The sequence below is a fragment of the Poeciliopsis prolifica genome, unplaced genomic scaffold, assembly GCF_027474105.1.
Source record: "Poeciliopsis prolifica strain line A6 unplaced genomic scaffold, Auburn_PproV2 SCAFFOLD161, whole genome shotgun sequence".
NCBI lineage: Eukaryota > Metazoa > Chordata > Actinopteri > Cyprinodontiformes > Poeciliidae > Poeciliopsis > Poeciliopsis prolifica.
The window spans coordinates 374,339-397,880 of NW_026562536.1; the positions used below are offsets into that span (position 1 = coordinate 374,339).

Sequence of the window (23,542 nt, forward strand, 5' to 3'; positions counted from 1 at the left end):
GTTTAACCAATGAACAGCGTCGGGCATCGGGCTGCCTTCAGGGACAGTCGGAATTACAGTTTTCCTGGCAATCTTTGCCGATCTCATCAGAATTATATTTTAAAATGACCATTTCCAGTGGGGTGGCACTAGGGGGGGCAAGGGCTCTGTTGGGGGTGGCAAGTGTCACCCCGGCCACCCCTCTGGCTCCGCCTCTGCTTTCTGACCCTTCAGAAGGTTTCTTGCTTTCTTTGGTCCAATATTTACTCTTTATGAATTTTAAATCCAACAGTGCCGAGCAAAAGTTTGGACACAAACTTATTAACCTGACACACCTGTGAAGTGAAAACCGTTTCAGGTCATGACCTCTGGAAGCTCAGTAAGAGGATGCAGAGAGAGCAGAGCAGTGATCACAGCAAAACGTTGCTACTCTGAAGAAACTACAATATTTTCAGTTGTTTTACACTTTTTGTTTAGTACATATTGTTAATTCATAGTTTGATACCTTCAGTGTGAATCTACAATGTCATGAAAATAAAGCAAATTCATTGAATGAAAAGGTTTGTCCAAACTTTTGGTCTGTACTGTCCACTGATCACATTTAGATCCTGAAATGTCTCCGCAGCAGCAACAGTCACAAGCAACGTGCAAAATATACATGAAGCAATTCAATTTCTCAAAAACTGCAATAAAGTTGCATTTTATTAGGGTCAGCAGGGACTGGAGCTGCTGCTGACTGACTCACCTGTGATGTGGTAAAAGGTCAGAGGTCAATATATGAATATGTTGGTAATTTCTTTCCTTAATTCATGAAACGTTAGTGAAAAGGAGGCTAACAGTCTGTAGCTAAGCTAACTGTGCTAAAGGTTGATGATCTGGGTTATTAATGGACTTTTACTGTCTGCTTTTTGGAAACCTGCGTTAATATTTTCTTTTAGGCGCACAAACTGCCAGTCGTTGCCGTTTGTTCTGACTGCTGCAGATCCGGACTTCAGGGCAAATACGTGTTTTTTGGTCTGGGAGGGGGAACATTTAATTTTTACTGCTGAAAACAATTTTAGAAAACACAATATAAATTTTAATTGACAGGGAGCTATGTTTTTATTTCTGACCAATAAAAGAAATTGTGGAGGTTCTGGTCTGCTTCAAGGTTCTGCTGAGGTTCTTTGAAGTCCAGAATGAAAACATTTTATCCTGGAGAGAACTTTGAATATTCACTAGGTCTAAAGTAAGAAAGCGGACAAACTGCTACACCGGACTGCATTTACTGATTGGTTTCTGCTGCTTTTCGGTTCAACAGAACCGATGGACATGGTGAGCCGACCCCTGACCTCTGGGCTGACCGAGTCAGAACCGGATCCAACCGCTGGCGTCGGATCAGACGTTTTTGGTTTTTTTTCACTGGATCAGAATCAATTTGTGTTTCAGCCTGAATGACGTCACCATGCATGAAAACGTTCAGACTGTTCGTTTCTGCTGGACGGCCCCACAGTGACACCTGGTGGTTAGAACCAGGAAGAACATGAAGCAGCAGCTGAAGATGCACAACATCTAGATTTATTAGTTGTTATAAAGCAAGCAGATGAACCCGGTCCGGTTCTGGACGGCTCCTCAGCTTCCAGAACTCGTGTTTTCATGCAGGCTCTGCAGGGCCAGGTCGGTCCACTTCATCTCCTGCTCTTTCACCGACTCTGTGGATCCGCCGTTGTCCTGCTCGGCCTCCGGCAGCTCGCTCTGCGACACAAACAGCCGATCAGAAGGAGTAAAAATTTATTAGGATTATTACGGTATTGTAACCCTGGAGGAACAAAATATCCTGATAGATGAGAGTGCAGGCTTCAGAATCGGATCAGAACCGGGACGCCCCTAAAAGCTTTAGGGCCACCTGACTTTATGTCAGTGTCTTAGAAATGTAACTGGTTTTAATGTTTTGCAGGTTAACAACATTTATTTGTTAAGAGGCAAAATTTACAGCTGAAACCACAAGTTTACATACACCCAACTAAAAGTCATCCACCTTTTCTCAGCATATTTACTCCAGTAAAATTATAAAGTCGACATCCAAGAAATTACTCAAGTGAGTAGAAAAGTATTATTGAAATACTGAGTAGCTGATCAAATGATCAATTATTTAAAAATTCCATAATAAGATGGACAGAAATATAAAGTTAAGAGGAAATTTTACAGACAAAATTACAATAAATGAGAAATAACAAAATAATTAAGAGTTTTCCAAATTAGTTTCTTTGAATAAAAAACTTGTTTAGACCAGTACAACACAAGGCACAATTGAAAGAATTGATTGCAGCCATGATGCTTCCTTCAAAGCTAGCAGTGATCAAATGTCAAGCACATCGTAAAGGTAATGACATTGTCATTAGAGGTAACAATATGGCTGATGAATCAGCGAAGATGGCGTCCAAGAGCCAAATGGCAATCTTGGCACCTGTAATAGCCTTAGAACCAGCCGTAACACCAGAAGATGTCATTTTGATGCAGCAACAAGTAAGTAGCAGTGAACGTGATCTATGGGAACGCAGAGGTGCTACGATGAGTGAAAACGGTCTATGGCGGTCACATGAAGGCCTACTAATGGCACCTGTAGCATTACTGCTCTCAGAAGCTTAGACCACTGTTCCCAAGGAAAAGTGAAAAAACAAGATTTCTGGTCTCCATACATGCAAGACATGGTGGATGAAATTCTAAGTCAGTGTGAAATATGTGCTGAAAAGGTATAAAACCGTGTATCGGACACATACCAGTTCCAGAAGGACCTTTCAGACACCCGGTGATAGACTACGTAGACATGCTTAAACCAATTCAAGATAAGAGGTACATGTTGGTCATAATTGATCGGTTCAGTCGATGGGTTGAAGCAGTACCATCAAAAACCTTAGGAGCAGACACAGTTATCAAATTTTTGACAAGAGAAGTGATTCCAAGATTTGGAATCCCATCTGAAATCAGTTCAGACAATGGCTCAGCTTTTGTACAGAAAGTCGTTAAAGGCATTTTGCAAAAGCTGCAAATCAAACAACGTTTTGGCGCGGTCTACAGGCCGCAAAGCCAAGGCATGCTCAAACAAATTAATGCAACTTTAAAAGCAAAAATACGGAAGATTTGTGCATCAACTAAACTGAAGTGGGTAGATGTTTAGCACTAATGAGCTATCGCATGCAAATGCACAGAAGCACGCATTTAACCCCGCATGAAACGCTGACAGGCAGGCCCATGCCTGTGCCACAATGGAGGTTACCTCACAAGAGACCTCCGCTTGAACAATTGCAAACTGAGTTGAAAGACTATGTTGAACAACTAACTGCTATCCATAGAGCTATCTATTTACAGGAAAAATCCAGAAGTCCAGAGTCGGCAGTGTGGGAGCCTCTGGTGAAGCCAGGCGATTTGGTGTACATCAAGGTGTACAGACGCAGATGGCATGAGGCCCGATGGGAAGGACCTTATGAAGTCACAAGAGCAACCCCAACGGCCGTTCAAGTGGACAAGGTCAGGAGTATTTCCGCGCTAACAAAACTAACAAAAACTGAGGGATGTTCTTGGTGAAAACATGTTTGTTACGACTCTAAAGCTCGAGCAGCAACACTTCACCATGAAAGGAGAAAGTACAGGAAAACCTGATATTTATTATTATTACTGTCATTTTATGAAATATTGTGATGATAACACTGATTTGCCACACGTCCCCTCCGCTAATCATTCTTTTCTATCATCTTTTATTTTTACAATTTTTATTCTGTTGCATGAGAATATTCCAGTAACTGTCAACAAATTGGTGATCAATAAATCACTTCTAACTCTGATCAGGATGACCAGATGACCCCTGACCTCTCTGACCTGGACAGACAGGTCGTGTGTGAAATTCTGTGTTGGGAGCGCGCTCTGCAGCCAGAGAGGATCCGTTCATTTCCACGGCGCTTCTGATCCATTTATCGCTAAAACCTTAGAATCCTGTCAAGGTTGTAACTTTCAGCAGCGAACAAAATTAAAACGTAGAAAATAAACGAGGTCTTCTTACACCAACAGAATCTGTCTTTTTCCAACTTTAGTCCTGACAAATAAAAGTGGGTCACCAAACAGGTTTCCAACTTGTTGTGTAGTTATGATTTTTCATTGCTGCTGACAGCCGGACACAAACGTTGGACTTCCTGACAAGATGAGTGTTACTTTCTGGAAAATCCCGCTCGAATGTAAAACATGACAGATTAGTGGATACAAGACATTTCTAGTTGTTCATGGCTCAATCAGACCATCACACAGAACGACCACTGAGAAACTGGAAGCATTGGTTCTCTATTTGCAGAGGAGGGAACCAAATATTTCAGCTTCCTGAAATAATCCGTTCCCGGTTCCACGCTTTTGGAGGGAATGGATTATTTTAGGAAGCTCAAATATTTGGTTCCCTCCTCATAACGTTGGCAAATAGAGAACAAATGCTTTCACTTTCTCAATTATTGTTATGTGAGATGATTGAGATACCAAAGATCAACACCTAGAAATTAATTAACAGGCTTCCCCCTCATCTTTCTGTAGCAGCTTCCCTCCTGTCATATCAGCGATGAGAACCCAGGAATGAGAACCCAGGAATGAGAACCCAGCGATGAGAACCCAGAAATGAGAACCCAGCGATGAAACCCAGGAATGAGAACCCAGCGATCAGAACCCAGGAATGAGAACCCAGGAATGAGAACCCAGGAATGAGAACCCAGCGATGAGAACCCAGGAATGAAAACCCAGCGATGAGAACCCAGGAATGAAAACCCAGCGATGAGAACCCAGGAATGAGAACCCAGCAATCAGAACCCAGGAATGAGAACCCAGCGATGAGAACCCAGGAATGAGAACCCAGCGATCAGAACCCAGGAATGAGAACCCAGCGATGAGAACCCAGCGATGAGAACCCAGGAATGAGAACCCAGCGATGAGAACCCAGGAATGAAAACCCAGCGATGAGAACCCAGGAATGAGAACCCAGCGATGAGAACCCAGGAATGAGAACCCAGCGATCAGAACCAGGAATGAGAACCCAGCGATGAGAACCCAGGAATGAGAACCCAGCGATGAGAACCCAGGAATGAGAACCCAGGAATGAGAACCCAGCGATGAGAACCCAGGAATGAGAACCCAGCGATGAGAACCCAGGAATGAGAACCCAGCGATGAGAACCCAGGAAATGAGAACCCAGCGATCAGAACCCAGGAATGAGAACACAGCGATGAGAACCCAGGAATGAGAATGAGAACCCAGCGATGGGAACCCAGGAATGAAAACCCAGCGATGAGAACCCAGGAATGAGAACCCAGCGATCAGAACCCAGGAATGAGAACCAGCGATGAGAACCCAGAGCTGCTTTGGTGACCTTCATTGGCAGGTTGAAGAGAAGAAGCTGGGAAAAAAAACGATTAAAACAAAACGGTGTAAGAAAATCTGCACACACCTCGTTCATTATTTCACCATTTTGATCCGATAAAGTCGCAACCTTGACATGATGATTTGAGATGTTTTACCGATAACCGATCAGATGAAATGAACTCTGGCTGCAGTTCGCGCTCCCGACACAGGGGGCAGAATGTCGGACACGCCCTGCTCTCTGAAGAGAACCTTAAGTATTGTTCACCAGGTGGTCATAATGTTCTGCTCATCCAGCGTTTCCCAGCCTGGTTCTGCAGGCTCTGCGCCTGCGCGGTTCTGATGATGAACAGGCGTTTGTTAAAGCAGGTAAACGTCTAAAACATGTAGGACAGTGAGCCGCGAGGACCGGGCTGGGAAACACTGTGCTGATCCATTAGTCATAACAAAAGTTCGGTAGTTTGGACCGGACCAGCAGCCCGTACCAGAGGGATAGAGACGTCCTCGTATGGCAGCCGGTCCTCCCTCCACGCGTCGTCGGTCAGGTCCAGGACTCTGCCGTCCCGCTGAATCTCACTGTCCATCCCGGGTCGGAACCGGATCCTGAGCCGGTTCCGATACAGTCCCACTAAAAGCCCAGAGAGCAGTGGGGCTTCACCACTGTATCCTGCAGCTTCTCCTTCAGGTGTAACGGCGGTGGCAGCCTGCTGGTTGGAGCTCTACCGCCCTTCTGGTCTGGAGGGTAAATCTTCTTCTTCTGGCGGTTGGCAAAACGTTAGGTGAGCCCTACCGCCACCAGCAGGTCAGGAGTCCTGGCACTTTGGAGCCTGATAATCAAGATGGAATAAATCGATAATTGGGACAGAACAAAGAATTGATTAGGAGTTGATTGATAGATTCCCAGTTAACCCAGTGCGACCCTCGACCACCATTAGTTTACTGTGATTTATAATAATAAAACCTGTTTATTATTATTAAGTCTTTGGTGCAAAAAGCTGATTGAAAATCAATTTATTCACTGCATGTTTATGTTTGTTAAGGTTGAGATGGAACTGAACATGAAAACCATTCAGACTAGAAAACGATCAAAACTGTCAGATGATTTATTACCTGCAATAATAACTCAGAAATAATCCAAATAGTTTAGATGTATTTTTATTTCTTTCCTACTTACGAAACGTTTCTGTTTCTGTCTGAGGTTTATGGTACCTTCCTATCCTAAAGGAAAAGATAAAATGTCAGATTTTTCACACGGAGATATTAACATTCATAGAAAAACTTCACATAACCTTTTATTAAAGCAGAAAGAACAGCGGCCGCCATAAGAAAGGCTCACAGTTTTCAGTTATGACACATTGCTGATCAGTAGATTATTGTGAGGGAACGCAAAAGTATTGATTGTTTCTCTAATTAACTTGTTTCTCTGAATCAGATAATTTCTACAAAGGGTAAATCTTGTCACGTTTTTATTAGTTACAAGAGAAAAATCATCACAATTATCACAAATAAAGGCCTTGAAATGTCAAGTTCCCCAAATAAATGAACTTTTCAATAATATTCTAATTTATTGAATGAGTCTTTAAAAATCTGAGTAGGTTACAAACGTTGCTGGTGGTTTTATCTGCAGTTTGTCATAAATGACTCTTAAAGATCATATTTGTCCAAAACGTCAGGAACAACTGCTCCTGTTTCAGTGAGGCTGAAATGCTGAACATTATTTATCATATTGTAACATTTTGGTTGGATTTGAAAAGTCCAGAAAAAGTTAGAAAGTACATTTAATCATCAAAATTGCAAATATTGCTTATTTTTAACAATTCCACTTCATGGCAAAGTATTAAGAAATATAAAATATAAAACCTGAAAGAGGCTGGTTTAAAAACCGACACAGCTAAAAAACTTAGTTTAAATCATCAGAAAGGTGCAATAACTACTGTAACCAGTAATAATAATAAATCTCTAACCCTTTAAATTAAACATTTTTAAAAAGACCGGTCCGGATTGGCTGTCTCTGTTTCCATGGAAACCAGACGCCTCGCTTTCTCCAGCGGCTGAAAGACGCAAACAAAATCCAGACGACGCGGCTGTGCAGCAGGACTGAGAGGTAACTGGTCAACTGGTTAGACTGGAGGCTTTACTGGAGTTCTCATGGAACCCGTCCCAGTCTCGGCCGACAGGAAGTTAGCTTCCCAGCACTTCCTGTTCTGTGTTACATTATTTTGACAAGAAGAGAGTAGAAAGTTTGTATCTAAAATCTGAACCGGATCAACAAACTCTGACCTGCTCCAGGTAAATGGCTGGAGATGTTCTGACGTCATTCTGACCTCATTCTGACGTCATTCTGACCTCATTCTGACCTAACTGGCGGTCAGAAGGACGCTGGAGTCGGGGAAGACACGGTTTGAACTTCTTTCTGTCTGCTCTGCCTTTTCAACTCCCCTGGGATTTGGAGTGAAAGTTCAGGGATTATTGAGATTTTCAGATGCTAAATATTGTAAAATCAATCAGCAAAGATCTGAGCCTTGAAACTGATTCAGGAGTTTCAAGGCAGCAGGAATGCACTTCGATTTTCTGTATTCACAGTTAAAGAAACTTCCTTTTCTAGAAGCGGAAACTTCATATATCTTGATATTTTTCTGACTTGCAAAACAAACAAACAAAAGAAAACATTTTCTCCACCTTTATTTATTATTTATATGCCAACAGTCAAACCTCCAGCTGCACAGGGCTGGTCTGGATTATTCAGTTAAGATTTTAAAAATATTTCCTTCTGGATTATTTTTATTCTACCAAAGAAGCTAAACATAGTTTGGGTCAAAGGGTGAACATTTGACCTAAATTCAATAAGATGAAGAAAAAACTGATCAGCAAACACACTGGCAAGGTTTTAATGCAGAGTTTGTGAATGATTTCCAGGCTCAGCAGTGATGTCACTTCTTCAGGAAGCAGAACATGTTAGGTCATGCAGCAACCCTGGAAACCCGGTTTTCTCCTGCATCATCAGCTCGAAGGTGACGGAAGGGTCCATGGGGAAGATCCATCCCCAGAGCATCCTGTACAGAACCACGTCAGGCGATTACGGCCGGCTTCCTCCCAGCTTTGAGAGCGCCCCCTGCAGCTACCACCCCAAGACCCAGAGCTTCACCCGCCAGATGCGGCTGGGAGGAATGTTTCACGGTTGCTCCATGAACACGGCACTCGATAAAACTCAGCACTGTCTGCAAAACACCATCTGAGCATGCTCAGATGACCAGAACTTGGCCAGAGCAGCAGCTCCTCTTCCTCACTGACAATAACTTCAGAGAGTAGCGACTGCTTTGTTGGTGTGACAACATTTCATATGTAATTCCTGAGTTAGATATGCATTATATGATTAAAGTGAATCCAGTTTGGTTCTGACTCATTGGAGGATTTCATTCTGCAGATTAACAGAAAAGTTAATCTGCAGAATTCCAGGAACTGAAATGTATCAACAAGACTTGGAAGAAATGTGACTAATTTGTATCTGATGCCTTGAAGGATCCAGAATGATCCTGAGGAAGAAGCTGCATCAGCAGCCATGTTGCTATAAATCCTACATGATTCTGGCCCTTTGTGTTGCAAATGTCTCATTTTAAAATCTGACAGAGGGTCTCATTTTTAACATTTATTTACTTGTAATGTTAATCAAAGAATTTTTTTCTTGCAAATTGTACAACTTTTTGACAGAGAACACCCAAGGTCAAAATGTTCAATTAATCTCAGAATCAGAGTTTTTGTGAAAATGTGTTTTATTTGCTCTCCTGGCCCTCACTGCTCCCTGTGAGTTTTGCAGGTTTCCATTAGAGCCAAATCTCACAGAATCCAGACATTTTTCTCCAGTAATAGTAACAATATTTACAGAAGAACAGCAGGTCCACGGGAAATAAATAGCAATACTATTTTCACAATTCCGACTTGTGCTTCCAAATAGTCATCATTCAGTGGCCACCTGCAGTCACACAACCAGAAGGCCCCGGTTCCTGCGTGGCCCCGGTTCCTGCGTGGCCCCGGTTCCTGCTTGGCCCCGGTTCCTGCGTGGCCCCGGTTCCTGCGTGGCCCGGTTCCTGCGTGGCCCCGGTTCCTGCGTGGCCCCGGTTCCTGCTTGGCCCCGGTTCCTGCGTGGCCCCGGTTCCTGCGTGGCCCGGTTCCTGCTTGGCCCGGTTCCTGCGTGGCCCCGGTTCCTGCGTGGCCCCGGTTCCTGCGTGGCCCGGTTCCTGCGTGGCCCCGGTTCCTGCGTGGCCCCGGTTCCTGCTTGGCCCCGGTTCCTGCGTGGCCCCGGTTCCTGCGTGGCCCCGGTTCCTGCGTGGCCCGGTTCCTGCGTGGCCCGGTTCCTGCGTGGCCCCGGTTCCTGCGTGGCCCCGGTTCCTGCGTGGCCCCGGTTCCTGCTTGGCCCCGGTTCCTGCGTGGCCCCGGTTCCTGCGTGGCCCCGGTTCCTGCGTGGCCCGGTTCCTGCTTGGCCCCGGTTCCTGCGTGGCCCGGTTCCTGCGTGGCCGGTTCCTGCGTGGCCCCGGTTCCTGCTTGGCCCCGGTTCCTGCTTGGCCCCGCTTCCTGCGTGGCCCGGTTCCTGCGTGGCCCGGTTCCTGCGTGGCCCGGTTCCTGCGTGGCCCGGTTCCTGCGTGGCCCCGGTTCCTGCGTGGCCCGGTTCCTGCTTGGCCCCGGTTCCTGCTTGGCCCCGGTTCCTGCTTGGCCCCGGTTCCTGCTTGGCCCGCTTCCTGCGTGGCCCGGTTCCTGCGTGGCCCGGTTCCTGCGTGGCCCCGGTTCCTGCGTGGCCCGGTTCCTGCTTGGCCCCGGTTCCTGCTTGGCCCCGGTTCCTGCGTGGCCCGGTTCCTGCGTGGCCCGGTTCCTGCGTGGCCCGGTTCCTGCGTGGCCCGGTTCCTGCGTGGCCCGGTTCCTGCGTGGCCCCGGTTCCTGCGTGGCCCGGTTCCTGCTTGGCCCCGGTTCCTGCTTGGCCCCGGTTCCTGCTTGGCCCCGGTTCCTGCTTGGCCCCGCTTCCTGCGTGGCCCGGTTCCTGCGTGGCCCGGTTCCTGCGTGGCCCCGGTTCCTGCGTGGCCCGGTTCCTGCTTGGCCCCGGTTCCTGCTTGGCCCCGGTTCCTGCGTGGCCCGGTTCCTGCGTGGCCCCGGTTCCTGCTTGGCCCGGTTCCTGCGTGGCCCGGTTCCTGCGTGGCCCGGTTCCTGCGTGGCCCGGTTCCTGCGTGGCCCGGTTCCTGCGTGGCCCCTAGCCTGTAGGAGCCACAGGCCCTTCAACACGTGGCTTCATGCTGGCGCTCTGTGTGACTGCTCCACCTGCTCTGCTCCCAGTAACAGCTTCTCCTGCAGGAAACTGTTCATGCCTCCAATGATAACGTCACATCCGGGGCCGATGCTGATCTGTTCCGGGATCAAGATGAGATCACACTGTTGTGTTATCAGACGCGCCCGTGATCCGGCTTGGACACTCTGGTTTCTTACTTCGTGTCCTTGCAGTAAACGTACTCTGGGTTTCACCTGAACACTGGGCACTTACAAACTGACAAGCACACTTTGGCAGGCCCCTTTAAATTTCTCCAGAAATCTTCTAGATACGAATTACAATGTTGAGCCAGAAATGTTGGTACCCAGGAGGATCCTTGCTGTGACATACCTCCTCCTCCAGACTGGAGGTGGGTGAATGCAGTGCATTCTGGGATTGATATGAATGAGATCAGCATGAGAGCATCAACTCATGCGTTTCCTGAGATTCCTTAGCAAACATATATATTTGCTAGCAGCAAATATATATGTTGCTGTGTGTCTGAACAGTTTCCTGTGGCTTGGTTGTTAGACATGTGATGATTCTGGCCCGTCTCCGTTTCCCTCCTCGGCTCTCAGCTTCCCAGTCATGCCCATCTGGTCCATCTGCATCCTGCTGCACTGCAGTGCAATCAGGTTCATGCCACCCACCTGTTCACCAGCAGTTATAATTAGCACTCAGATGGCAGCAGCTTTTTGAAAGCCTTTTGTGTGAGTAGATATCCACCGTGGCCTCCTTTGCCTGACCTCGACCAGGCCGGTTGTCTCTGGGGTTTGCCTGCCTTGTGGCCCGTGTCGGAAACGCCACTGGCTTCTGTTTCTAGACACGACCCGTTTCTGCCTCCTCCGGGGATTTGTCTGCCTGAAGTCGTCTTCACATGCCTGACCTGTTTCTTTGTCCAGACCACTGATCCTTGCCTGACCCTCAGATGAGTTTCATTGCTTCTGCCTCCCTGGTTTTGACCCAACCTTGGCCTTTAACCTCTGAATTCTGATTTTCCCTGGGTTTACAACCTGCTACCTGTGTTGTTGAAAAAAAACTATTTTCCAAGCACTGTCAGGTTAATTTCAAGATTGTGCATAACACAGAGATCAGCTATAATAAAATAAATATATAATTGGCAATGTTTACATAAAAAAATTAACTGAGCAAAAGTCAAGAACAAACAAATGAAGGACAGTGTCTTTTCACCTGGTTGTTTTCTTGCAGCTTCCTGGGAGTCAGAGCGCCTCTCCCTCTGTTGGATCCTTTGGATGGAAACTACGGGAAGCCATTTGTAGTGTAACACAGTAAAATACCTTTGACATGACTGTTGAAAATAACTATTATTTATACATTTACAAGTGTTGGGAAGCTAAATATTTGGTTAGTAAATACCCATTTATTTCCACAAACTAAATATTTAGTGTCATTGAATTAAGAAACCAAATATTTAATTTTCAAACTAAATATGGCTAAATATTGATGTCCAAGCTGAATATTTTTCAAATGTACAAATTGTCTTGAACGAACATCAAAAATATTTAGCTTGCCTACCAAATATTTAGTTGGCAAGTTAAATATTTTGTTTGGAAAATAAATATTTAGTTAATTAAATAAATAATTTAGAGCTAAATAGTCAGCTCAGACTTAATCATTTGGTTGAGCACTAACTATTTAGCTTAAAATATTTTAATGATAGGCTAAATAAACCAAAATATTGCTGTATTTTTTGTGCCTAAATGTCAGCAAGTGGCTCCACGTGAACGAGACTGAAAAGATCCGAGCGGAAGTCCGCCTGTTGTCTCCGCCCTCATTCTTCGCCTCCACAACAGAAGAAGAAGAAGAAGCTGCCGACGCTACGCGGAACTTAGCGAGCAGCTAGCCGTGTAGCCTGCCCGCTGCTGGTATCTGTGGGGTGATTTGGTCTGACGGAGCCTCTGGGTGCTGCAGTCTCCTGCCAGGCGGTGTGAACGCCCGCACAGCTTCCCCAGACTGTATCTCCTTTAACTGGCCGTTTCTGTTGCTTTCTGACAGAGAAACCGGAGGAGTGTTGAGGTAGGCTAACAGTTAGCAGGCTAGCTTTCTAACCATTTTGTCCTGGACCCAGCTCGCTTGTAACCGGCTCAAACCGCAGCTCTGTGAGTATAATTTTTATTTTTAAATCGGTCAACTTGTCAGTGAAAATGATGGGTTTACGTTTATTCGGTTTGGTTTTTATGTTTTAATATTCTTGTTAGGCTGGCATGCTAGCTTAGCTGGAAAGCTTTTGTTTGTCAACAATATACATTTATAAAATCTAATTTTACCGATCATCACCAGGTTTCCCCCAGAAACCCGCTGGCTGTTTCTCGGACAGCCATTCATCCTGGTTTTCAGTTAAATGTCTAACGTTATTTGAAAATAACTTGATAATTATATATTACTGGGAGATTAATACCTGAACACCAGCTCTAACGTCTTTAAAAAACTCTAAATAAATCGGGTAAAGGTCCTCACCAAGTCGCCTTCACTTGGTGAAGTAAAGCCCGGTGGCCCGCCAGGCTTATAATACACTGGGGGACACCTGATCACGGTTTACGGTTAACAAGAGCCCGCAGTTTTCCTCCAGTAGACTAACAGTAATTATTTTAAGTGAAATTATTGCTCTCAGACAGGGGTGGGCAGTCCTGGTCCTTAAGGGCTGCTGTCCAACACAGCTGAATCAAATCGCTGAATCACCTCCTAAGTGCAGTGAGATTCTCCAGAGTCCTGCTAATGACTCTCAACCAAATGATTAAGTCTGAGCTGACTATTTAGCTCTATTTAGCTCAACACACCTTATTTGACTCAGGTGTGTTGAAGTAGAGATGCATCTAAAAGTTGCAGGAGGCTCTCCAGGCCTGGACTTGCCCAGCCCTGTTCGAGGAGATCCTTACAGAACGTGAATACAAGTCTATTTTTCTTTGCTCTTTCAGAAGTATTATTCTCAAAATGTTTCAGTTAAAAACTCCTCTCTGTATCCCAAAGAGAAATTAGATGCCTGAATAACTCATGTCATCCAAGTATTTTAAGACAGAGGGCAGGAAGGAGCTCCAGTAGCAGTCAGTCTTGCAGTGAATCTGGAGAAGTCTCTGACTAAAGACAGTTGTGTATGACATTCTCATGCTAACGGCTCAACTTGATGTTCTGAAAGACTTTGAATTAGATTAGGATTCAGCTCATTTCTAAGATCAAGAACAAATATATTAACAAAGCAAAATGATGCAGTTTCTATGCAGAGTTTTAAAGATTAGCTGAGCTTTTTGACAGTAGTTTCTCATGTTGCTTGTTGTTATGATGAAATGGATGTCTGGAGTTTCTTCTGCTCTGATTGGTTCTTATCTCTGCAGCTCAGAGGCCCAGATGAAGCATTCCTCCTGAACCTGGTGCCCTCGGTGATGTCACAGCTCGTGTGGCTTCAGGCTCCGCCCCTGGCGTTCCGTTAATCGGCCATGTGTTGTTGAACCCCACCGATCTCCTCTAGTCAACAGAATGAACGGCGCCACTGACCCGACCCAGCCCACTGAGAAGAGAAACCGCAAACCACGGCTCTCCAAATGATATGATAGTAGCTGCCTGGACTTTCTGTGCCTGTAGGAGCTTCGCCCAGCTGCTGCTGCTCCTCTCCTCCTCGGCGCCTCCGGCCCGGAGAACGCTCGCCGCCGCCCGCCTCGGTGCCATGGGCAACAGCTGCGTGTGCAGAGAGGACAGCGACCTCGAAGACCACCGCCACGACTCGGCCTCAAGAGCCACCCGAGCTGAGGCCCGCCGGGTCGACCCACGGCGCCGCCACCGTCGGAGCCGACACCGCTGACCGAAGCGGCCGGCCCAGAGATCCGGTCCGGCCACCGCGCCGCGGCCGCGGCCCGCACGAGCCCAGACGGAAGAAGCAGAACGTGGACGGGCTGGTGCTGGACACGCTGGCTGTCATCAGGACGCTGGTGGACAAGTAAGTCTGGAGACGGGAAGGCGGGTCCAATCGGGTCAACTGGAAGCAACCAGGCACCAGCAGGTCAAGTAGTGTGGTTCCCTCCCTGAGGTCAGGCGGTTCCATAGGGAATTAAAATGTTTAAAGCAATTAATCTTTTTTATTTTTACATGCAAAAGTCCAGATCCAGAACCATAAATGTGAGGACGAGCTACATCCGCTAGCAGCAGCAGCGGCTTGCTTCATTTCTCCTTCTGAACAATCTGATTGGATGATGGAACACCCTGCTGTTCTGTTCAAGTTGTGCTAAAAGCAGTAAGCCTATCAGAAGTTATGCTAGCATGAAATGGCATTCAATGCTAGCATGTGGCAGCTAATGCTAATGTCAGAGTTCAGACCAGATTTTGAAAGAAGATCCATGAGCAATCACAGAAACTCTGGAAAGAGGAACGGATAAGAAAAACGTTTTGCTTCAATCTGATAAGAACCTGAAGATTAAAACCTAAAAATATGTTTGTTGCTGAGCTCAGGTTGACATTTATTCAATGATTGAGCAGCGAAAACGGGGTTTGAATCCACATTGCTGCTGATTTAGTCAATTGTATAGCTTTGGATTAATTCCAGAATCTGAGGCTACCTCTACTAAAAGTTGGAAAGGTTTAGTGAAGTGAGCAGGATGTTCTCCTGTGATGTCATGTTTGTGTCTTTCAGTGACCAGGAGCCTCCTTATTCCATGATCACGCTCCATGAGATGGCAGAGACCGGTAAGTCACTGACAGCAGCATGTGAGCGTCCATCCTGATCTGTGACGCGCCGTCATCAGAGGCTGACTTGGTCCTGATCAGATTGTTCAGATTACAGCTGGTTGAAGTATTTGATTGGTTCCTGGATCTCAGCAGATCCTCTCTGGACTGAAACATGTCTCGCCACGTCCAGAATCTTCCTCGTTGTGTCTGACCCAATCCAGACTTTTAATTTGGTCCCCATTTAACATGTAATGTCCATGTGAGCTGCATTAGATGTCAGGAATCCAGTAGGATGATAAACTAGTTTTCCTTTAACTCTTCTCCAGCGTTCATTGGATGAAAGTTTTGGTCGACTCGGCCTGAGGAGGCCGATGACGTTCAGCAAGCTTGCTCCCTTCCTGTCTCATTTTAATGTCATTAATCTCCGTCTCTTTATGAAAATGGATTTAGTAGTTGGCTGATATTTGCTGAGCTTCCTTGGTGCTGTGCGAAAGGAGGTTCTGTCCCCGGTGCCGGTCTGCGTTCCTCTGACGCCGTGAGGCTCTGCAGCGAAGCGTCCGTTATCAGACTGACGCTTCGCTGCATTATTCAGAGCAGATTGACTTGCAAACGAGGTGGGAAGTAATTTATGCCTTAATGAAGAGGAAATGCTTGTTTTCAGGATCTGTCATGTTGCATATTGGAATCAAGATCGAGGACAAATTATCATAAATTTCATGGGAAACTAAAGAAGCTGATGAGAAATTAGAACATTTATTTAATAAACTGGAACTTTTTATTGCTTGTGTCTTGACCAGCTGTGTTCATGAACACATTTAAAGAGGTTTTGAGTTGAAATCTGGTTATTTATTCAGTTTATTCCCTTCTTTATTAATAATGTCGCTGCTGACTCTGTTTTCTCCCAGACGACGGCTGGCTGGAGGTGGTCCAGTCTCTGATTCGAGTGATCCCACTGGACGATCCGCTCGGTCCTGCAGTCATCACCCTCCTCCTGGATGAGTGTCCTCTTCCAACCAAGGTGTGGAATCTGGAATCATTTGAGTCCCCAGGCTGATTCAGGCATCAGCAATAATCAGGAAGCTGCCTGTCTTCATGCTGCTGACTTTCTGTTTCATTAATGTTGAACTAAATGAGTCTCTGCTGCGATGTTTGTCATGATCACCTGTGTGGCACCGTCATGTTGAGAAACAAAACGCCACACCTTTTGTGTTGCATTGCAATGTGAGGCATTATGTGACAACCTGTGCATGTTTTGTGACGCCACTTTGTGTTTTGTGTTGCCGTATGGCATTTTCTGGCGTTTTGTGACTCCATGTGGAGTTTTGTGACGTTTTGTGGTATGTGACAAACTGCTTTTTGTGACGTGTGATTATGTGATGCTTTGTGGCTCTACGGCTGTTTTCCTTCCAGGACGCTCTGCAGAAACTGTCGGACATGTTGAGTCTGAGCGCTACGGCGGCCCAGCAGGACGCTCTGAACCCGGCTAAGCACAGAAACACCACGGCCGTCCTGGGCTGCCTGGCTGAGAAACTAGCAGGTACGGTCAGATAGACCTGCTTCCTGCACCGTACATGCTGTTGGTGACTCTTCATTGTTACCCAGCTCCTTTCTTCCCCAGGACCAGCCAGCATTGGCTTGTTGAGTCCTGGAACCCTGGATTACCTTCTGGAGAGCCTGGTGAGAGCTCTCTGTTTCTGGGTCAGAGGTCATGCACGGTTAGTCGCACTGCAATGTTGGAGGGGAACGTTGCTCACTGATCGTGTCTCCATGCAGAGCGCCGATTCTCACCCGACTGTCATGCTGTTCGTCTCATCGCCCTGGAGAAGTTCTCCCAGACCAGTAGGTGGAGCCGACTCATCGCCGATCTCGTCCGGCAGAGAAGCAGTTCATGCAGAGGATTTTAATCCTCCTGGCGTCCATGTTTGTTTGTTTTCAGCCTAGAATGAGCTGAGGTGATGCTCAGTTTTCATCCCAATATAGATCATCCACACTCCAGGTTCAGTTCTTTCTTTGTTGTTCATGAACATTAAAAAACGTTCCCTGTTCCTTCACAACATGTTGACACATTTTCAGCAGAAAAGCTACAAGATAAAAGAAATCCTCCCTGGACCTCACTGCCCATCTTAGCGTTTCTCGTCCAGCAGCGTCATTTTTTGTCAGAACCGTTCGGTCCGTCAGCCTCAAACTGCGATCAACGTTTTTATGACGTCTCTTTTCTAAACCGAACTTTCAAAATATCGTCGCTTTATTCATTCAGAATAACTCGTTTGTTTTTCTGGTGAAAACATTTGCTGGAATAAGAAGTTTGTTGGTTTTTATTAAATTAGTTTGGTTATCTCGTTTCAGGTGAGAACAAGCTGACCGTGTCGGAGTCGTCCATCAGCGATCGACTCGCTGTCCTGGAGACGTGGGCCGACAACCAAGACTACCTGAAGAGACAAGTCGGCTTCTGTTCGCAGTGGAGCCTGGACAACCTGTGAGTGAGACTGGGGACAGGAGACCCGAGACTGGGGACAGGAGACCGGGGACAGGAGACCCGAGACCGGGGACAGGAGACCCGAGACCGGGACAGGAGACCGGGGACAGGAGACCGGGCTCTGGGCTCCAGACTGAATGTCTCTCCTGTCTTCAGTCCTGAAGGACGGACGGCAGTTCACCTATGAGAAGGTGAACCTGAGCAGCATCAACGCCATGCTGAACAGCAACGACGTCAGCGAGTACCTCAAGATTTCCCCGACTGGATTGGAGGTCAGTCTGAGTTGATTGGATTGGAGACGAGATCTGTGAACGCTGACCTCTGGCTGACCCCGGGCAGCTGAGGTCAGCTGAGGTCAGGTCTGTGTGAGGTTGGATCCCAGCAGTGCTGATTGGCTGCAGTGTTGCTGCTGTTAATCCTGAGGCGTTATTGAAGCCTCTGGTTTGTCATCAGCTGAAGGTGTTTCTGTGTCGTGACGTTCTGCAGGCGCGGTGCGACGCCTCGTCCTTCGAGAGCGTGCGCTGTACGTTCTGCGTGGATTCGGGCGTTTGGTACTATGAGGTGACGGTGGTCACATCGGGGGTGATGCAGATCGGATGGGCCACCAAAGACAGCAAGTTCCTAAACCATGTAGGTAGCAGATGTGTGCTGCGACTCGGCCTGCGTGCTCCGTTTCACGTCGCTCTGCTCCCACAGGAAGGCTACGGCATCGGAGACGACGAATATTCATGTGCTTACGATGGCTGCAGGCAGCTCATCTGGTACAACGCTCGCAGTAAACCTCATTCTCATCCCTGCTGGAAGGAGGGTGAGCATCACGTTTAGCGTTTCCTCATCTGTCTGATTGTCAAAGAACAAACTGGCTTTTGATGGCTGGATCGATCTCAGCATTCGGCTCTATTTCGGCTCGCTTTGGGTGAAAACGGTTTTGTGATCCGTCCGCTGCAGGAGACGCCGTCGGCTTCCTGTTAGATCTGAACAAAAAGCAGATGATCTTCTATCTTAACGGACACCAGCTGCCGCCAGAGAAACAAGTCTTCTCCTCAACCACGTAAGTTCCAGCACAGCTTCCCTCATGGCAAAGAGCAAAAACATCAGTAAACATGTGATCAAATCTACTGTGATGAAGCTTTCGCTCAGGTTTGGAGAGCTTGTTTAGGTATTCAGACTCATAATCCTCCTGTGAGGCATAACTAATCAATCTGCTGATCACAGATCAGCCAGTAAAGTCTGAGGTGGATCAGATGCTCACTAAACGTCTTGGAATGATTTATTTTTCTATTTGCTCGTATTTATGTTCCTGATTTGCTGCTTCTAGGTTATTAATGTTGTCTTTGTGCTGAGGGTGCAGGGTGAGATGAAGCAGTTAGTCGGCGCTGGTCCGACTCGTTTCCTGTGGTTCTCCTGCAGGTCGGGTTTCTTCGCCGCCGCCAGCTTCATGTCCTACCAGCAGTGTGAGTTTAACTTTGGGGCCAAGCCGTTTCGCCATCCGCCCTCCGTCAAGTTCAGCACCTTCAACGACTTGGCCTCCCTCAAGCCCACCGAGAAGATCATCCTGCCGAGGTAGGAGTGCTGCCTCTGACCCCTTCCTCTGACCCCTTCCTGTGACCCCTTCCTGTGACCCCTTCCTCTGACCCCTTCCTGTGGCCCCTTCCTCTGACACCTTCCTCTGACCCCTTCCTGTGACCCCTTCCTGTGGCCCCTTCCTGTGACCCCTTCCTCTGACCCCTTCCTGTGACCCCTTCCTGTGGCCCCTTCCTGTGGCCCCTTCCTGTGACCCCTTCCTGTGACCCCTTCCTGTGACCCCTTTCTGTGGCCCCTTCCTGTGACCCCTTCCTGTGGCCCCTTCCTGTGGCCCCATCCTCTGACCCCTTCCTGTGGCCCCTTCCTCTGACCCCTTCCTGTGGCCCCTTCCTGTGGCCCCTTCCTGTGGCCCCTTCCTGTGGCCCCTTCCTGTGACCCCTTCCTGTGGCCCCTTCCTGTGGCCCCTTCCTGTGGCCCCTTCCTCTGACCCCTTCCTGTGACCCCTTCCTGTGGCCCCTTCCTCTGGCCCCTTCCTGTGGCCCCTTCCTCTGACCCCTTCCTCTGACCCCTTCCTGTGGCCCCTTCCTCTGACCCCTTCCTGTGACCCCTTCCTCTGACCCCTTCCTGTGACCCCTTCCTGTGGCCCCTTCCTCTGACCCCTTCCTGTGACCCCTTCCTCTGACCCCTTCCTCTGACCCCTTCCTCTGACCCCTTCCTGTGGCCCCTTCCTCTGACCCCTTCCTGTGACCCCTTCCTGTGACCCCTTCCTGTGGCCCCTTCCTGTGGCCCCTTCCTGTGACCCCTTCCTGTGGCCCCTTCCTGTGGCCCCTTCCTGTGACCCCTTCCTGTGGCCCCTTCCTGTGGCCCCTTCCTGTGGCCCCTTCCTGTGGCCCCTTCCTGTGGCCCCTTCCTGTGACCCCTTCCTGTGGCCCCTTCCTGTGGCCCTTCCTGTGGCCCCTTCCTGTGGCCCCTTCCTGTGGCCCCTTCCTGTGGCCCCTTCCTGTGGCCCCTTCCTGTGGCCCCTTCCTGTGGCCCCTTCCTGTGGCCCCTTCCTGTGGCCCCTTCCTGTGGCCCCTTCCTGTGGCCCCTTCCTGTGGCCCCTTCCTGTGGCCCCTTCCTGTGACCCCTTCCTGTGGCCCCTTCCTGTGGCCCCTTCCTGTGGCCCCTTCCTGTGGCCCCTTCCTGTGGCCCCTTCCTGTGGCCCCTTCCTGTGACCCCTTCCTGTGACCCCTTCCTGTGGCCCCTTCCTGTGGCCCCTTCCTGTGGCCCCTTCCTGTGGCCCCTTCCTGTGGCCCCTTCCTGTGACCCCTTCCTGTGACCCCTTCCTGTGGCCCCTTCCTGTGGCCCCTTCCTGTGACCCCTTCCTGTGGCCCCTTCCTGTGGCCCCTTCCTGTGGCCCCTTCCTGTGGCCCCTTCCTGTGACCCCTTCCTGTGACCCCTTCCTGTGGCCCCTTGACTAATAACGCTTGCGTTAGTCTGCTGTTGTCATGGAACGGTGATGATCGGTCGTTTTGTTCCTCAGACATCGGCGTCTGGCCTTACTGAAGCAGCTCAGCATCAGGGACAACTGCTGCACGCTGTGCTGCGACGTCATGGCGGACACGGAGCTGCGTCCCTGTGGACACGGGTAAGACTGCAGGCGGTGCTGGCGAACTGCATCGTCTGCGGCGTCTGCTGCATCACTGACGCTCTCCCTCCCGGCAGCGGGATGTGCATGGACTGTGCCTTACAGCTGGAGACGTGTCCGCTGTGCCGCCAGGACATCCAGACCCGAGTCAGACTCATCGCTCACGTCTCCTGACCAACTTCACGCTCTTCCTCCTCCTGCTCCTCTTCCTCTGTCCTGATGAAGATGACGTCGTGTTTCCCTGAGGAAGAGCAGGGGAGGAGTCTCCTCTCGGTGTTCTGATCTGGACCGGATCCTGACAGAACCAGCGTCTTGTTGAGGAGAGACCTGAGGATCCCTCCTGCAGCTGCAGACGCTGCATTCGGCCTGCAGAGCGTCTGCTTGTGTTTCTGCAGGCCGCAGTCTGAGGTACAGGCATGTTGATTCCATCAATATGCTAATTATTGTACTCTAAAGGTAGCATTTCATATTTCCTCCATGGGCTTCTGTCTTTATGAATGGCCCAAAAACTCTTTCTTGGCTTTATGCCTTTTTCTGCCGCTGATGAATTATAAGATTATCATTTATATTCCAAATTCAGTTTGTCCTGCAGCCAGGAAAGGAAACTGAGAACACCTCAAGATTCAACTGAAGCAACTAATAGGAAGCGAAACATGTCAGGATGCTTCATCAAGTCACCTTGTTTCCCCCAAACCGAGGGACAGGAGGCCCCGAGGGACAGGAGGCCCCGAGGGACAGGAGGCCCCGAGGGACAGGAGGCCCCGAGGGACAGGAGGCCCCGAGGGACAGGAGGCCCCGAGGGACAGGAGGCCCCGGCGCCGTCCCTGGGTTCACGGGGCTGGCTTTCACAAACAGAATGTCTTTCAGGAAACGTTGTTTGTACAACCAAACAAAACGCTTCGGTAGGTTTGAAATCAAACAGCGAATCATTTAACGGTCAAACAAAGCCTGGAAGAAGACGACAAGTCGGCACCTTAAGGTGGAGCAGAAGAATCTGGCTGGTTGGAAACCAAGTTCAGGATTGTAAAGATTCATTTGTGACTTATATTTAAAATGTTTATAAAGGAATTATGATACGGAGTTCCCAAAGATGTGATTTATTAAGAAATTGTTGTTTCTTGATTTGTGATATTTGTAATAATGTATGTTAATGTGCTCTCTGTCTGACTGACTCTGGTTTTCCAGCATCGGGTCGCATCAGCCAGAACCAGAACCAGAACCAGGACCAAGTGACCTTCAACACGTCCAGGGCTGAATACATTTATCTGGCATGACTTTATTATTTCTGCTGGTTCTGGTTTTCAGCTTCACAAAACTCAGATCCTCAAGAGATGCTAAGAGTTTGAATCCGGGCCAAAACAACAGAACCTCCGGGTTCTGCTCAGATCTGGGTCTGGGCTCCTTTCATCAATCAATCAAATTGATCTGCGTAGCACATTTCAAAGAGCTTTTAATCATAAAAACAGAAACTGATTCATGCAGCATAGAATCAACAATCAAACATGACATTAAGTTGAGAGCCGTCGATAAATTGATTATTGATTGGATCTCGGGGTTTTGCAGTTTCTGGAAGTTCGTTCCAGATTTGTGGTGCTTAGAAGCTGAACGCTGCTTCTCGTTTGGTTCTTGTGATGCAGAACCAGAACCTGATGGGTCTGGCAGGTTGCTATGATGACAGCAGATCTTTAATGTGTTGCTCAGTGATTTAGAAACTAACCAGTGAGGGACTGTAGAACCAGCCGGGTCCATGTGCTCCAGCCTCCTGGTTCTGGTTCTGGTCAGAACTCCAGCAGCAGCTGCAGGATTGATGTGTTGGACAGACCTGTAAAGGAATCGATGCCACTGAAGATGAACCAGTTTCTCTCTGAGACGCCAGACCTCCAGACGCTCTGCAGGTGACAGAAGCCCGACTTTGTGACTGTCTTTATGTGGCTCTGGCGGGTCAGAGGTCAGGGGTCATCACTCCTCCCAAGTTTCAGTCTGATCGCTGGTTTTAGTTGGAATAACTGAAGCTGTGCACTGACTCTACATCTATAGATCTAGATCTAGAACATTGAAGCAAGTCCTGCGTGTCTCTGCTGCTGATCTGGTCCAAATAGAAACTCTTTGCTCTCATCAGGCTGTGAAAACTGAAACTTAAGACTGAAAATCATCGACCAACTGATCCACATCATTACAGCTTCAGGACGAAGAGCAGATGAGGTGAATGTTTCTGCTGCGTTTTCTGTGGAAGAAGGTTTTGTGACAGTAGCCGTTTGTCCAACTGGGTTAAAGGATAAAGGACTTCCAAAGAGAACAGGAAGTGATGAAAGATAACAGGAAGTGATGAAAGATAACAGGAAGTGATCCAACATCAGTTACAGAGGCACTGGAAATATTCCCAGTCTGACTGATAACCAGGTCCAGTGTGTGTCCTTGAGTGTGTGTTGCTTGTGTGACATGTTGTGTTAAACCAACATTTTCTAAAACATTAAAAGCTTTTTTGCTCCTCTGTCTTGGGGTTTGTCCACATGAATGTTGAAATCACCAACAATTATTAATCAATCATAATCAATACATATGAGAGACAGAAGATCATTCAAGTCAGTAAAGAAAATTTCCACAT

At 48.0% G+C, this 23,542-nt stretch overlaps 2 protein-coding genes across 2 annotated transcripts; one reads left to right on the forward strand and one right to left on the reverse strand.

Annotated features, from left to right (window-relative positions):
- Positions 1-1,553: 1,553 nt before the first annotated feature.
- On the reverse strand, positions 1,554-6,062 carry LOC129356228 (anaphase-promoting complex subunit 13-like). The gene is made up of 2 exons (XM_055025825.1): positions 5,832-6,062; positions 1,554-1,713 (listed from the first exon to the last, which is right to left on the reverse strand). Exons 1-2 carry the CDS (start codon positions 5,928-5,930, stop codon positions 1,591-1,593), a joined length of 222 nt encoding a protein of 73 aa, XP_054881800.1. The 5' UTR covers positions 5,931-6,062; the 3' UTR covers positions 1,554-1,590.
- Positions 6,063-14,086: 8,024 nt separating this feature from the next.
- Positions 14,087-23,463, forward strand: LOC129356225 (RING finger and SPRY domain-containing protein 1-like). The gene is given in 16 exon segments (XM_055025822.1): positions 14,087-14,414; positions 14,416-14,585; positions 15,276-15,328; positions 16,216-16,328; positions 16,721-16,847; positions 16,929-16,987; positions 17,084-17,114; positions 17,117-17,149; positions 17,657-17,788; positions 17,943-18,058; positions 18,273-18,416; positions 18,483-18,594; positions 18,735-18,837; positions 19,197-19,349; positions 20,833-20,937; positions 21,015-23,463. Coding segments are annotated over 16 exon segments (1,764 nt in total). The 5' UTR covers positions 14,087-14,198; the 3' UTR covers positions 21,112-23,463.
- Positions 23,464-23,542: the final 79 nt, after the last annotated feature.